The 16,563-nt window shown below is 43.7% G+C and overlaps 1 protein-coding gene across 4 annotated transcripts in view; it reads left to right on the top strand.

Annotated features, from left to right (window-relative positions):
- Positions 1 to 16,563, top strand: part of drp2 (dystrophin related protein 2) — a 200,136-nt gene that overhangs the window by 86,568 nt on the left and 97,005 nt on the right. For all 4 annotated transcript variants that reach the window (XM_083785282.1, XM_083785283.1, XM_083785280.1 and 1 more), the window contains one exon: positions 415 to 592. In XM_083785282.1, the coding sequence (XP_083641408.1) occupies positions 546 to 592 (47 nt within the window). In that variant the 5' untranslated portion in view covers positions 415 to 545. The remainder of the gene's footprint in view (positions 1 to 414; positions 593 to 16,563) is intronic.

Here is a 16,563-nt window from a genome sequence, read left to right as displayed (position 1 = left end):
GCCTAGGCTGTGAGAGACGCTAAAATGGTTTCTGCCTCGGATTCGGGTTCTGAGACGGCATCGCACACGAGCAACCATGCTGCTCCAGCAGCCGGAAAACAAACACAAGCACAGCGGCAAATGGGAAGAGTGCAAAGCATCCAAAGCATGCCCTTTTACACCGGGGACTACAGTAGTTTGCTATCTGAAACGGAGAAGACGAAACTATTTGTGTCAGGTTTTCGGGGGGTCCTTGACATGAAAAAGGTTGAGAACCATTGATTATAGAAGAAACATAGGTTTTTCAGAAAACTGTCATGATTCGAGCTCAGGTCTAAATGGGTCTAAAGTGGTTAACATGCATAATACTGTACTCACCCGCTGCATCATTCTCTCTCTCTCTCTCTCTCTCTCTCTCTCTCTCTCTCTCTCTAGCTGCGGGGCGGCCCTCGTGGCCAGGATGCCACTGCGTGCCATGCCAGTCCACGGTGGATGGTGAGGGACTGGAGGAGGGGACTGAGTGCAGGAGGCTGAAAGGTGGAGGCCAGCATCACCAGGCAGGAGACATGAACCTCTGCTGGAACGAGATTAAACGCAAGTCCCACAACATCCGGTAAGCTGCCGTCAAACACTGCTGTTCAATGGTGGGCAGAGAGAAGGGGCATTGTCAATTGTGTTTGAGCTCTGCTGATTGGATTTTTTTGTTTCCATGGGGGACCAGAATGCTATTTCTATTCGCTTTGAGACAATGCTGTTCTTTTCCACGCTAATTGGTGAAAGGATTTGGCTCAATGCTTTTCATTTTGTCTGTGAATTCATTATCGCAAGGAAGTAACTTCTGTTCGAAATTATAAGGGCTAGTTTGATAAGCAGTTTTGAAGAATCTGGAAATCATCGATAGCTACAATTTGATGAGTTAATGTATAGAGCATATTATAATGTGTATAGTAAGTAGCTTGTTTTATTGTTGGTATCAGCCGCGAATGCAGGAGTCTATCCCCATTTGGTGCTAAAGTCCTGGGAGATGGATTGCTGAGGCGGGGCGCAACGCCTACTATTGGCTCCCAGTACTGAAAGTACTGTGTAGGCCTGTGTACCCAAGCTGTGCTACTCATGCGCTGAGTTGGTGGTGCGAGCGCTCTACCAACTGAACTACCCGGACACCATAATGTGTAAATTATATTAGTGTTAGCTAAAAATGATGTTTTCCTTTACATGCATTGCAAACTCGACATGTTGCCACAAATAAGTCCTGTTCCTGATTGCTAACAGCAGTCAGTCATGCACAGCATCACATTACCTTCAGTTCATGTCAATAGATTATTGGGAAAACCATGACCAGTGTTTGGAGAACCAAAGAAAAATGATTGCCGTGCAGAACTTTTATCTTAAAATCTATTGATGCATGCAAAAACCAATGTCCAATGTCTCTCTATGTCCCTTTTATGCCCATATATGGGTCAATCATGCCCCATTCTGGGGGAGAACCCCTTTTTTGTGTAGGAACAGGAACTAGTTTTGGCCTCTCCCCTTTCTTAGTCCACAACACTATAACACTATACATGTTTAGTGGCAGTGGTGCTGACAGATTCTGCTGTTTGCAGAGTCTTGACAGATAATTAGTCATGCCCAAATATGGGGAGATCTGCTGATCCAATCGACTTCATCACTCCCTCGGGTCCTCAGCACCGAGTTTGAAGTCGAAGGACGCACATACTTATCATCATCATTATCATGCACCTTTTTTAGCCAAGGTTACAATAATGGACACAATCAAGACACCTTGTATCTCCCTATTTCATCTATACTAGCGTGCCCAAAATAGGGAGTCAGGGACCCAGGTTGAAATAAAAAAAAATAAGACAATTTCTTCGTCAACTACCTTTTTCCACTGATGAAAACTACATGGAAACTAAATAAAAACTAAGCTATGATGACTAAAACTAAGACTAAATATACCGACGGCATCAAGGCCCGCCAAAATACATTTTAGTCCACTAAATCAACCGTAGATTTAGTGGACTAAAATCTCATGACATTTAGTCGACTAAAACTAGACTAACACTAAAACATTCCAGGTGACTAAAATGTCACTACAACTAAATGAAAACTATTCAAAAGACTATGACTAAAACTATAATCAACAACACTGGCTGCTGGTGTAGCGGTCCGGGCACGCCTGGCAGTGTGTCGCGGGTTCGAATCCCGATCCCCGATGACCTTTGCGGTGTGTCACTCCCCATCTCTCTCCCCATGCAGTTCCTGTCAATCTACTGTCTTATAAATAAAGGCATATGAAAAAGACCCAAAAACTCATCTAAAAAAAGAAAAGGGAAAAAAAGAAAGAAAATAAAGTGGTTCAGTCTGGTTTTTTTAATTAATATTTAATGAATGAAAAGTATTACTATTAACAACAGCTTGTGACTAATAACACTGGATAACACGGAGATAATTCTTTTGCCGTTTCCTGAAAAGCAGTGGTTTTGGGACAGTATTGATACAGTATGCTTTTATCTTCTAACAATGCCACTCGCTCCGTGTTCAGACGATTAGCAAAAGCATTGTCTGCACATAACGCTGTCATCTAATGTATTTTTCAACAGTTACTCCAGTCAGCATATTCATTATTGATATAATATGGGCTAATGCCGCCACTTCAGGAGCCACACATGAGAGGCTTGCAACTGTAAAACAATTAGCGGGCGTTTGTGTTACACTTTGATGCTTAATAATTGGAAGGCAGCCAGGCTTGCCTTCCGCACCATTTGTTCTTCTCCACTTTCAGCCAGCATTCTATTTACACAATAGGAGCTTTAATGGATTTACTTGACCTTACTGTGTGTGCTACTTGGAGGGGGGGGGGGGTGTAGTTGAAATTAGTGAAGACATCTTCCCCTGCAGTCCTGTGTAATGAAGTCAGTACGGATGGCTTGCAGCCTTGCAGTAGTTGTGTGGACAGACTGACACTGCACTCTGACCTGAAATGGCTGAGGGAGTTGGGGGGAATTAGTGGAGTGAGACATGGAGGGAGAGGGAGAGGACATGGACAGGTATTGAATTGTTGTAGTCGTGGAAGAGGTACTCGCATGTCTAACACCGGGGCTCCACATCGCTCATGTTCATAATGGTTATGGACACATAACCCATATCTCCTACACACGCCACAATTTCACGGGACCGCGCCCACGAAAATACACTTGTGTTGTCGCCCCTTAAATTGTCTGTGCGTACAAAAAAACAACAACTGCAGTAGTATTGGCATCGAAATATACCTAAAGTATCAAAGTAAAAGTGCTCATTATGCATAAATGTACCATTTCAAGTTTTCGAAATGTATTCTTCTGAAAATGTTAGATCTTCAAGCTCACAAGCTGGCGCATCACACCACATTGTGAGCTTATAGATCAAGATCGGCTATTTTCAAATAGCCGGAATATACGGTATAGTTGTATGTTTTTAAAACTAAATTGCTAGTAACTAAAGTTTTCATGTGAGTAAAAGTCAAATATTTGCCTCTGAGATGTAGTAGCGCAGAAGTACAGAAAATTGGAAATACTCCAGTACTTGGTTACTTTACACGATTATTATTATTTAAGAATTGTTGAGACTAGACACGAAGAGAGATATAGAATGTGGAAATATCGGGTTTGGGATGGGATTGTGCGTGTGTACAGGTACTATGTGTGCGTACTGTACTGTATGTGCATGCGCGTGTACGCAACTTGAAAAGCTGTCTGGTGACTGGTGTCCAGGGGAAATGTGTTGGACTGGATTACGCAGCAACAGACGGACAAGTGGCATGGCTTTATAATAGTCTGTCTGACGTTGATTGATGGGTGGCTGAGGAGCCTCCGTTGCTGCAGTAGCGATGAGGGACGGGAGACAAGCTTATAGCGGCTGCTTTATCCTCTCTTTGAACTGTCACACACCTATATATTCAACACAGACTGCACGTCGGCTGGCATTCATCCAGTCTTCCTTTGTTATATTCCTTTTAGTGACACAACGTCCCTGAAGATATTATATGTGAAAATGACCAGCCAAAGATAAAGAGCAAACACACCAATTTAATAATTTGCTGTTGTTATCAGGCTGCCATGGTGCTCTGGAATTGTCAACTCAACCTTTAATTGGACAGAGAGTTGAGCGTTTGGGGAGCGCTTCGAACCTAGACAGAATCATTCCACTGTTCTCTCCTCTCTGAAACGTACCAACCACATATTAGTTGCTAATATTGACTGAAACCAGGCGTTCTGATATCAGTGGTTGCAGACGTGAATTGATTTCATGCAGGGTAGATAGGATGGATGCGATGGACCACGTTATTCTTTATATTATGCTACGTTAATGTAGAATGGATTTGGCGATGAACGAGACAACCACTTGTTACCACAGTGTGTTTCTAAAGTGTGTTGACCATGTGTGTGTAAATGTATTTTACTAGCTTGGATACAATTCAGATTTTTCATTAAAGGAGAATACAATAATTGTTGTGTTTACTATGTCAGTGTTTAGAAGTCGGAGTTTCCCCGGTCTAAATGTGTGAAAAACGTATTTTTAATTTCACTACGCCTTAAAACTCTGAAATCTGTGTCATGAATCGAACTTGGCAGCAGAAGTAGAGCAGCCTGGTTCGATCCCAGGCACTTCGTTCAAGTGTCCTTGAGCAAGACACTGAAGCCATAATGACTGCTCTCGATGAGCAGGTTGGTACCTTGCAGGATTGATTATTAATTGCCTCTGCTGTCATGTTGTGGGTGTGTGTGTGACTGGGTGAATGTGACACAGTACTGTACATTGTAATGTTGTGGGTGTGTGTGTGACTGGGTGAATGTGACACAGTACTGTACATTGTAATATTGTGGGTGTGTGTGTGACTGGGTGAATGTGACACAGTACTGTACATTGTAATGTTGTGGGTGTGTGTGTGTGGCTGGGTGAATGTGACACAGTACTGTACATTGTAATGTTGTGGGTGTGTGTGTGACTGGGTGAATGTGACACAGTACTGTACATTGTAATATTGTGGGTGTGTGTGTGACTGGGTGAATGTGACACAGTACTGTACATTGTAATGTTGTGGGTGTGTGTGTGACTGGGTGAATGTGACACAGTACTGTACATTGTAATGTTGTGGGTGTGTGTGTGACTGTGTGAATGTGACACAGTACTGTACATTGTAATGTTGTGGGTGAGTGTGTGGCTGGGTGAATGTGACACAGTACTGTACATTGTAATGTTGTGGGTGTGTGTGTGACTGGGTGAATGTGACACAGTACTGTACATTGTAATGTTGTGGGTGTGTGTGTGTGTGTGTGTGTGTGTGTGTGTGTGTGTGTGTGTGTGTGTGTGTGTGTGTGTGTGTGTAACTGGGTGAATGTGACACAGTACTGTACATTGTAATGTTGTGGGTGTGTGTGTGACTGGGTGAATGTGACACAGTACTGTACATTGTAATGTTGTGGGTGTGTGTGTGTGTGTGTGTGTGTGTGTGTGTGTGTGTGTGTAACTGGGTGAATGTGACACAGTACTGTACATTGTAATATTGTGGGTGTGTGTGTGACTGGGTGAATGTGACACAGTACTGTACATTGTAATGTTGTGGGTGTGTGTGTGACTGGGTGAATGTGACACAGTACTGTACATTGTAATGTTGTGTGTGTGTGTGTGTGACTGGGTGAATGTGACACAGTACTGTACATTGTAATGTTGTGTGTGTGTGTGTGTGTGTGTGTGTGTGTGTGTGTGTGTGTGTGTGTGTGTGTGTGTGTGTGTGTGTGTGTGTAACTGGGTGAATGTGACACAGTACTGTACATTGTAATGTTGTGGGTGTGTGTGTGACTGGGTGAATGTGACACAGTACTGTACATTGTAATGTTGTGGGTGTGTGTGTGACTGGGTGAATGTGACACAGTACTGTACATTGTAATGTTGTGGGTGTGTGTGTGTGTGTGTGTGTGTGTGTGTGTGTGTGTGTGTGACTGTGTGAATGTGACACAGTACTGTACATTGTAATATTGTGGGTGTGTGTGTGACTGGGTGAATGTGACACAGTACTGTACATTGTAATATTGTGGGTGTGTGTGTGACTGGGTGAATGTGACACAGTACTGTACATTGTAATGTTGTGTGTGTGTGTGTGTGTGTGTGTGTGTGTGTGTGTGTGTGTGTGTGTGTGTGTGTGTGTGTGTGTGTGTGTGTGTGTGTGTGTGTGTGTGTGTGTGTGTGTGTGTGTGTGTGTGTGTGTGTGTGTGTGTGTGTGTGTGTGTGTGTGTGTGTGTGTGTGTGTGTGTGTGTGTGTGTGTGTGTGTGTGTGTGACTGGGTGAATGTGACACAGTACTGTACATTGTAATATTGTGGGTGTGTGTGTGACTGGGTGAATGTGACACAGTACTGTACATTGTAATGTTGTGGGTGTGTGTGTGTGTGTGACTGGGTGAATGTGACACAGTACTGTACATTGTAATGTTGTGGGTGTGTGTGTGACTGGGTGAATGTGACACAGTACTGTACATTGTAATGTTGTGGGTGTGTGTGTGTGTGTGTGTGTGTGTGTGTGTGTGTGTGTGTGTGTGTGTGACTGGGTGAATGTGACACAGTACTGTACATTGTAAAGTTGTGGGTGTGTGTGTGTGACTGGGTGAATGTGACACAGTACTGTACATTGTAATGTTGTGGGTGTGTGTGTGTGTGTGTGTGTGTGTGTGTGTGTGTGTGTGTGTGACTGGGTGAATGTGACACAGTACTGTACATTGTAATGTTGTGGGTGTGTGTGTGTGTGACTGGGTGAATGTGACACAGTACTGTACATTGTAATGTTGTGGGTGTGTGTGTGTGTGTGTGTGTGTGTGTGTGTGTGTGTGTGTGTGTGTGTGACTGGGTGAATGTGACACAGTACTGTACATTGTAAAGTTGTGGGTGTGTGTGTGTGACTGGGTGAATGTGACACAGTACTGTACATTGTAATGTTGTGGGTGTGTGTGTGTGTGTGTGTGTGTGTGTGTGTGTGTGTGTGTGTGACTGGGTGAATGTGACACAGTACTGTACATTGTAATGTTGTGGGTGTGTGTGTGTGTGACTGGGTGAATGTGACACAGTACTGTACATTGTAATGTTGTGGGTGTGTGTGTGTGTGTGTGTGTGTGTGTGTGTGTGTGTGTGTGTGTGTGTGACTGGGTGAATGTGACACAGTACTGTACATTGTAAAGTTGTGGGTGTGTGTGTGACTGGGTGAATGTGACACAGTACTGTACATTGTAATGTTGTGGGTGTGTGTGTGTGTGTGTGTGTGTGTGTGTGTGACTGGGTGAATGTGACACAGTACTGTACATTGTAATGTTGTGGGTGTGTGTGTGACTGGGTGAATGTGACACAGTACTGTACATTGTAATGTTGTGGGTGTGTGTGTGACTGGGTGAATGTGACACAGTACTGTACATTGTAATGTTGTGGGTGTGTGTGACTGGGTGAATGTGACACAGTACTGTACATTGTAATGTTGTGGGTGTGTGTGTGACTGGGTGAATGTGACACAGTACTGTACATTGTAATGTTGTGGGTGTGTGTGTGTGTGTGTGTGTGTGTGTGTGTGTGTGTGTGTGTGTGTGTGACTGGGTGAATGTGACACAGTACTGTACATTGTAAAGTTGTGGGTGTGTGTGTGTGACTGGGTGAATGTGACACAGTACTGTACATTGTAATGTTGTGGGTGTGTGTGTGTGTGTGTGTGTGTGTGTGTGTGTGTGTGTGTGTGACTGGGTGAATGTGACACAGTACTGTACATTGTAATGTTGTGGGTGTGTGTGACTGGGTGAATGTGACACAGTACTGTACATTGTAATGTTGTGGGTGTGTGTGTGTGTGACTGGGTGAATGTGACACAGTACTGTACATTGTAATGTTGTGGGTGTGTGTGTGTGTGTGTGTGTGTGTGTGTGTGTGTGTGTGTGTGTGTGTGACTGGGTGAATGTGACACAGTACTGTACATTGTAAAGTTGTGGGTGTGTGTGTGACTGGGTGAATGTGACACAGTACTGTACATTGTAATGTTGTGGGTGTGTGTGTGTGTGTGTGTGTGTGTGTGTGTGACTGGGTGAATGTGACACAGTACTGTACATTGTAATGTTGTGGGTGTGTGTGTGACTGGGTGAATGTGACACAGTACTGTACATTGTAATGTTGTGGGTGTGTGTGTGTGTGTGTGTGTGTGACTGGGTGAATGTGACACAGTACTGTACATTGTAATGTTGTGGGTGTGTGTGTGACTGGGTGAATGTGACACAGTACTGTACATTGTAATGTTGTGGGTGTGTGTGTGACTGGGTGAATGTGACACAGTACTGTACATTGTAAAGACAAATGCTTTTGAAATACAGACAATTTTTCCTTTCCAACACGTTACCTACTTAGAGCATCTTTATGTTACTTCAAGCTCATGTTTAACATGAGGCACATTTGTGTTTAGAGAAACATTTTAGCTTTTGCTCTGGGGGGGCTTGTTGAATCCCTCCACATATCCTCATTACATGCATACTGTACATGGTCTCTTAGCTAAAACAAAAATACACAAAAATTACTCTTAAAGGATCATTTCAACATCTCTTCGTTTTGTTTTAAAATATTTAGATTTTTATTATCGTGAGAACGATGGCTTCCATTTTTGCATTGCAACTGTTCGGGAAAAGAAAGCCTGCACTTTCTATTAGCTTGGATTCCCATCGATGATGTCACTGGTGGACAGATTTCTGAACTGCCCACAGAGACACAGACTGAGTAGAAAGAAATTTTATCATGAACATTAGTGAGGATTAATGTTGCTCTGGAGAGGGACGTCTGGACATGACCCGACTACGGATAAGCGGTTGAAGATGGATGGATGGATTAGTGAGGACCAATTATAGGAAGAGAAGTTGAAAAGTGGTGAAGTGGAGCTTTAATAAACCAAAGGATTTAGGTATTTACATTTACATGTACATGTACACACATGTACAATGTGAAGCATTCTCGAGGTGTTTGGCTGTAGTACTATGTTACTGTGCCCACTGTGCAGAATGCCCTCTGGGGTTTGGTGTGGGTGGCACAGTGGCATGGCGGGAATGTGTTTGGCACATGGCTCGCATGACTGCAGAGGGCCACCCACCCACGCTTGGAGTCTGTCGGAAGGGCAAGGAAAGACGTCTGTCTGATTCCTTTCTTCGCTCAGTGCTCACAATGTCATCTCCACACTGCCTCTATTTGGTGCATGTCTCTCTGACAGCCCATCTTTCTCTCTCTATTCCCCTCTTTGCTCTAATGCCTTCATTGTTTGACTCACTCTCCTCCATTTCCTTGAAGGACAACTTTAGTTTTTTCAACCAAGGTTCGTGTTTTAAGTAGTTATTTAGACAAAGTAAAAGATGAGTGTTAATTTTTTTCATTTGCTGCTTTCTTTCGTTTTAGGGATTTTAGCAGTTTTTATAAATAAATATTCATCTTAACCCCATGCTCGAATGCCCCGCCCCCCTGTCAAAAACATTTCAAATCCCTTAAACGAAAGAAAGCAGCAAATGAAGAAAAATGTACACTCATGCATCTTTTACTTTCTCTAATAACAAACTAAAACATGAACCTTGGTTGAAAAAAACTAAAGTTGTCCTTTAAGATTATTTTTGCACATTCTGGACTCTCAGCCCTCCTTCCCCCTCTGTATGCTGGAGTCCCTGCTATAGCGCCCCCTAGAGTCACTTGGAGCTTAGTGCGGTGGCCTGGGGTGATGCTGCGTCCCACTTTCTCTGTGCCCTCCTCCTCCCCAGGCTAGCTCCCCAGCCTGCAGGTCCCGTTGAGCTCCAATTACATATTAATAATTAGTTTATCTACCTTTCAGGGTCAGGGCGGCTGGAGAGGCTCTATACTGTATGATTGGACAGCAGTGCGAGATACCATTGGATGATTTGATCAGAACAACAGCGTTGATATATTACTTTATTCTCAACAGCGAGAACAAAGGGGGCTGCGTTGTTGTTGCAGGATGGTATATTAAGATGTTGCTTGTCTTTGCAGTTTTGCTCAACAGTGCTGATGGCTGCTGTTTGTACGTTTGACCCAGATTATTACCTCTTACCTCTATTTGACCTGTTCGCATTTTCAAACAATGCTCTATTTGTCAGCCAAGGAACCCATTCTGATGTCTCCCTCAATAGAGCCAAGAGAGAATCCCTGCTGAGCCTCGCTTGCGACTCCGTAAAAGCGGGGCCGTTGACGTCACTGAATGACGGCAGGTCGGCCCTTGGTGGGTGGGCAAACAATGGAATGGAAATTGGAAATCAGTATGATGGTGGGGAGATTTCTTTCCTGTTTCCTGGGTTGGCAAGCAAATTAACTTTCAAATGCTTTAATGATGGAAAAACAAATGGAACATTAGAACCCCATGAATAATTCAAGTTGACACTCTTATCTGTGCGTGCGTGCGTGCGTGCGTGCGTGCGTGCGTGCGTGCGTGTGTGTGTGTGTGTGTGTGTGTGTGTGTGTGTGTGTGCGTGCGTGCGTGCGTGGAATTAAACTATGGATGAGCGATGAGCACTGAACTGTGGTCATACCAGTGATCTGGTGCAGAACAAATCAGATCACTGCACAAAAGTCTTGTGCAGCTTAAGCTCAAGTTATACTTAGTTGTGCATACACCATACAGTACAGTAGGTCCAGTGCAATAGCGGAGCAACAAGCACGTTGCACAACACGGCATACGCTGTGAGCGTTTTTTCGGTGCACGACACAGACGCGCAACTAAGTATGAATCATGCTTTAGAGACAGTGTTGATGTTTTTGGACTCGTCTCTATCTTTAAATAGCTGAAGAAGATAATCAGGTTTTGTGCACACACTGCATGAATCCAGGGAGGCAGGCTGTAAAAAAGCATCACTTTTTATAGAACTCTGACGGGTGATTTCACAAAGAATGGATTACGGCCACTGATAGTGCCACGAATTAGGAATAACTTGCACCCACTATCTTCCCCGTGTCAAGGTCTGATTCATCTATGGTATTGTGCTAAGCATATCACAGTGCAAACACAGCCGTGACGTTTGGCCACTAAGTGCAATTCACCCTTGTTTTGCATAAGTAGTATGAATCACCTAGGATTTTCTGAAGCTGGTGCTGAGCAGTGTGAATTTTGTCGACTAAAACTATGACGATAAATGGTCGACTACCTTTTTTTCACTGACGAAAACTAAATAAAAACGAAGCTATATGATGACTAAAACTAAGACAATATATTGACAAGGGAGAAGAGATTCAGTAAAACTAATACAAGCCAAAACAAGTGTTTTGCTCTGAAAACAACGGATGTACAAGCTGAGCAGTAGACATTCTGTATATCATCATGAAGCCTAGTGTACAATCAGACATTATGACACAACCAAAGCCTGCCGAAATACATTTTGACGACAAAATTATCAGTGGTTTTAGTCTATAAACTAAATTAAAATCTATTCAAAAGGCTATGAAAGGAAACTGGTCAGAATAACGTGTTCCTTCCACGCGCTACGTCCGGCCAGGGAAATCCCCCCCTGTCAGGTGAAAAGAAGCAGCTTGGACTCCTCATGCATAGAAGGAAGCATAAGCTCAGCCCGCTGCCCCCCCATGTTGGCAGAGGAAGTGTAGCGCCCAGGATTACATTAGATAATTGACAGTGGGTGAAAGAAATGGGTTGCAAAATCGTGGGAAAAAATGTAAAAAAAGAGTGTAAAAATGGACCGAAATTGATTGATTGATTGAAGTATTTATTAACAGTTTGCAGAATTACAGTACATTTCAAGCATAACTCAATACAAAAACTGTTAACTGTGAGTGGACGACCCAATAAAGCATTACACTTGTTTACAATTCATCAAAACATTTAGAGACTTACAAATATACACTTCTATTCAGCCAAAGAACAGAACAGGAATTCATCATAAAGGAGGTAAAAAGAGAAAAGAAACGTATACAGTGAGGGGAAAAAGGGGGGGATTCAGATTTTACGGGGGGGGCAGTTTTGAATTGCAGCCGTCCGTAGGTACCCTTTGAGAGCTGTTTTGAAGGAGTCAAGGGCTTCGCATGTCTTAATGACTGTTGGTAGGGCATTCCACATTTTGGTGGCATAGGAGCGAAAATAATTTAGTCCCTTGTTTGTGCAGAATCTGGGTTGCACATGGTTTGTTGCACTCCCTCTGGTGTTGTGGGTGTGGATGGCTGGATGGCTGTAGGGTTTCTATTAAGGGACTTGTTAGCCTGGTTAATAAACCAGACTAATATCGCACGGACCGCGGGATATTAGTCTGGGGAGGCTCAGCTTGGATTTCATTTCCAGGGGGGTGGGTTGATGCAGTCATAAGAACAACAAGGGATTTAGGATTGGAGACAGGCTCAATACATTGCCCCTCCGAAGGGGGCTTGTTCTGCACAGGCCCGCAGACAGGTGTGTGTGCAGGATCATTTGTTTCATTTGTGTCTAACAACACACACACATACAGTACACTATACAGTAGATTGATTTGCTTGGATGTGCAAGCACAGCAGGGGTGTGATCATCCATACGGTAACCTCTCACACTTGTTTCTGACATCCTGTGTTGCCTTTTGAGTGTCACCGATTTCCCCAAGAGCTGCTGTCCCTATTGACTAATCTACTGTTCCTGATCAATAACGGCTTATCCTGTGTGACAATGCTTTGTGTGTGTGTGTGTGTGTGTGTGTGTGTGTGTGTGTGTGTGTGTGTGTGTGTGTGTGTGTGTGTGTGTGTGTGTGTGTGTGTGTGTGTGTGTGTGTGTGTGTGTGTGTGTGTGTGTGTGTGTGTGTGTGTGTGAACGAGAGAGAGAGGGAGAAGTGAGTCTGCTAAAATGTGCACTTGCTGCTTTATCGGTGTATGTGTGTGAAAACAGAGTACCATGTAGAGAATATTGATGTCTGAGTGCATCAATACAGAATAAGTCCTTCATGTTGGCACACAATGAAAGTGTTTTTCCTAACCTCAATCAGTGTGTGCCTTGCATTATGATGTGTTTAATAAACACTTGTGACAAGTTAAGTGTGTGTATATAAAAGTGTGTTTTGTGAACAATTGGAACTGTGCGTGCGTGCGTGCGTTTGCTTACATGTGCCGCTATGTGGACCTACCAATGTGTTACTACTTCCGCAACTGGTGTTAATAATGTTTACGGATTCATTTCCGGTGGGGGTTGGCCTCCGCCAGTGCTGTCATTGTCACCTATCCTGTTTGTGATTTTCATGGACAGGATCTCAAGGCGACCCGACTACGGATAAGCAGTTGAAGATGGATGGATGGATGAATGGATGTTATTGCTGAAAGTTCACCATTATCTAATAAAAAACGAGCTACAGTAACTATCAGTATTGCTGGCTTCAGCCAGACAGTTTGACAAGACTTTCAAGGCGTTTCACCCAAAGCATCTAAGGAATATATATAGGCCTACTTTACATCATGAAATGTAAATCATATGCGAGATTAAAGTAAACATACTGTACCAGCGCACACCAGGAATGTTCAATTCAACTTTTTTTAATCTTAATGAATAAAGTTGTATAACATATTGTGGCGAACAATGCGTTTTGCAACGTGGCTTCTGAACACTCCTGGTGTGTGCTGGGTTACTTTGATCTTGGATATTGTATTTGTTCCTGCCCTATAGCTGCGCCCTGGATCAGCGACATGTATATCCTTATATATAATATACATATACAGTACGTGCTTTCATCTCAATGCAGAAATGTGCATAGAACATAAGGCTAGCCCATTTAGACCTGAAGACTATTCTACAAAAATGTCTTCTAGATCCTAAAAGTACCTATATACAGTATTTCTATGTCAGTGGTTCTCTAACATTTTCATGTCAAGGAAATCTTATTTCATATGTTGTTCCAGGGACCCCCCCCCCCCCCCAGAAGCAGAAGATTTGAGTTAAAAACGTTCACTCTGAAAGAATATATATTCAAAGATTTGCGCCACATTTTCACCATTTATTAAAAAATACCAGACCTACAAGTTCATAGCTTGTAGATCTGCTATTTTTCAACAACTAAAGCATAACAATAATGCTTAAAACACCAAAAGGGGTTTCCCGCCCAAAATGGGCTAGACTGGGGCTATGTTGCTGGCATCCTTCTGGCCCTCCCACAGCCTCACACCTCCTACAGTAGCTGGCCACATGTCATTCCTGCAAATGAGAGAGAGAGAATTGGGTTGACTCAAAGGGCTTTCTGACGTGGACCCTGAGGCCCTGTGATGCAGTAGCGTTCTTCTCTGTCGTATGACTACACCAGCGTGGCATCCGTGTCCCACACAGTACAGTACATGAATTAATCAATGATGCAGCTCCTCAAAGAACTCCCTTGACTGATTAGGGAGCTATACATCGCTGTTTGCCCATTATTTATTATTCTATCGGAGCACGCGAGTGAACACTGAAGAACTGGGGCCGAAACCATTGACTTGAAAAATGAAATCAGGATCTGTAGTCTGTTCTCAAAACAAAAAAAAAGTATTTATTAACAGTTTGCAGAATTACAGTACATTTCAAGCACGCAACTTGATACAAAAATGTTAACCGTGGACGACATTACACTTGTTTACAATAGGGTCCACCATTTTCAATTCATCATGACATTTAGAGATGTACGTACATATACACTTCTATATAGCCAAAAACAGGAAATCATCATAAAGGAGGTAAAAAGTTCCACATTTTGGTAGCATGGGAGCAATTCTTTTTTTTTTTAGCCATCTTCTTGTTATTGACTTTTTGCTGGCTGCCAAGAGCACCTGCAGTAGCTTTGTGTATCTCGTCTGGTTAAGACATTCAATGTGGCCCAGGTAACGCAAACCTTTCTATCTCATTATGCCGTGTAGATGACACTGAAAGCATGGCTCTACGTTGTATGTTCATGGCCAGATGAGATGTGTGTTCCATCTCGCTGTTTGTTTTTGTGATTCAGATCGATGGCTCCAGTGTGTGTGTGTGTGTGTTGAGAGATCATCCCCCCTATCTTGGAAGCAGGAAGTGGTCTGTCCTGCACTCAGCATCCCATTAGGCCATGTTCCTATTGACTATATCACTAGCTTTGTCATCAAGCTAGACGGCTGTTATTGAGCTGCTACTGTAGATTAAGGCACGCGCGCACGCACACACAAGCCCACCTGTACAGATACTGTATACAGCTCTATGAATGATGCCACAGGCCAGGGATCTATTTCAGGCATGCAGCTCTGCACCACCACATTTTAAAGAAATCAAACTCATGTTCCATGGAGAGACAAGTGGACCCCTGTTACTTTACCCACCCTTTCTCCCTCCTTCTGCATGTCACATTCTGCATGCAGAACACTCCATGAAACGCCCACAACAAGCGCAGTTCAGTTACTGTTGTAATTGGGTGCATCATGTGCATGCTATTTTGCGTGTGTGTGCGCGCGAGCGTACAGTATGCCCCCTATCATATCTGCCTGGTAAGGCAGCAACCATCACCATGTGTCCATGATACCATTACAGGTGCTCTATTTGTTGCGTGCGTGCGTGCGTGTAAGGGGAGGTTGACCGTGTACTGTATTGGTTCAAGTAGCACGCACGCACGTACGCACACTCACACACACACACACACACACACACACACAGTTTAACACTTCATTTATGTCCATTGTCCACACACACAGGGAAAGCGTACAGGGACACAAATATTTTAGGTGCAGTAAAGGTTACATTCACAAACTCATGGATATGTCCTCATGATACAGATAGGATCCAACAGGAAGCACGCACATCTCCAGAAATTCTACAGGTGCTGGTCAAAAATATACGTACAATGAAAAGGAAGGGATGTCCGCACACTGTTTCTCTGCTCCCAGGAAAATTCTTTATTAAACAACATTTCGACCCTTGTGGGTCTTCGTCAGGTTGAAACCCTCCGACAACCACACACACACGAACGAGAATGAGATGTGTCACACACGACCACAGGTGTCTTATCTTCTACGGGCTGTGGGGTTAGCTTTAATTTCTCAGCTTCCCCTAAGGTTTAAAAGAAAATTGTGCGAGTGCGTATACAGTATGTGCGTGTATCCACATCTGTGTGCGTGCACGTGTGTGTGTGTGTGTGTGTACCTTTTGCACACACAACTCTTAAAGGAGTGTGCTGGGCCCAAAGCAAACTGCTTCCTCTGTGTTTCAATTACCTCAGCAGGCTGAGCTGCAGGGCTGACTACAAGGCTGAGGGACGGCATGCTCTGTTTCACACTGGTTCCCACGCTGACAGACCAACAGCCCTATCTATCCTGAATGGTAACTCACACCTTTCCCCTGAAACTGGACCATTTATGCACTACTCTGAGTCAAATGAACACTCTGGGTTTTGGCCGCATGGAGTCTTTGACCCGTGTCACCCAGAAGTGATACGCAATCCCTCTTCCCCCGTCGGAACTCATCTGCGGCCCCTCTATTCTGTCCGCAGGAAATTGCCCTTCAATTCTTTTAGTCTCTCTCTCTCTCTCCGGTCGTGACATGTTCATTGTGCCGGTGGGCTTGGAGCCAAGTGACGTCTTCTCCTGGTCTTTGC

The sequence above is a fragment of the Protomyctophum parallelum genome, assembly GCF_964188405.1.
Source record: "Protomyctophum parallelum genome assembly, chromosome: 16".
Taxonomy (NCBI): domain Eukaryota; kingdom Metazoa; phylum Chordata; class Actinopteri; order Myctophiformes; family Myctophidae; genus Protomyctophum; species Protomyctophum parallelum.
Note: the sequence above shows the minus strand (reverse complement) of the source record. Positions and strands in the feature narration are given on the sequence as shown.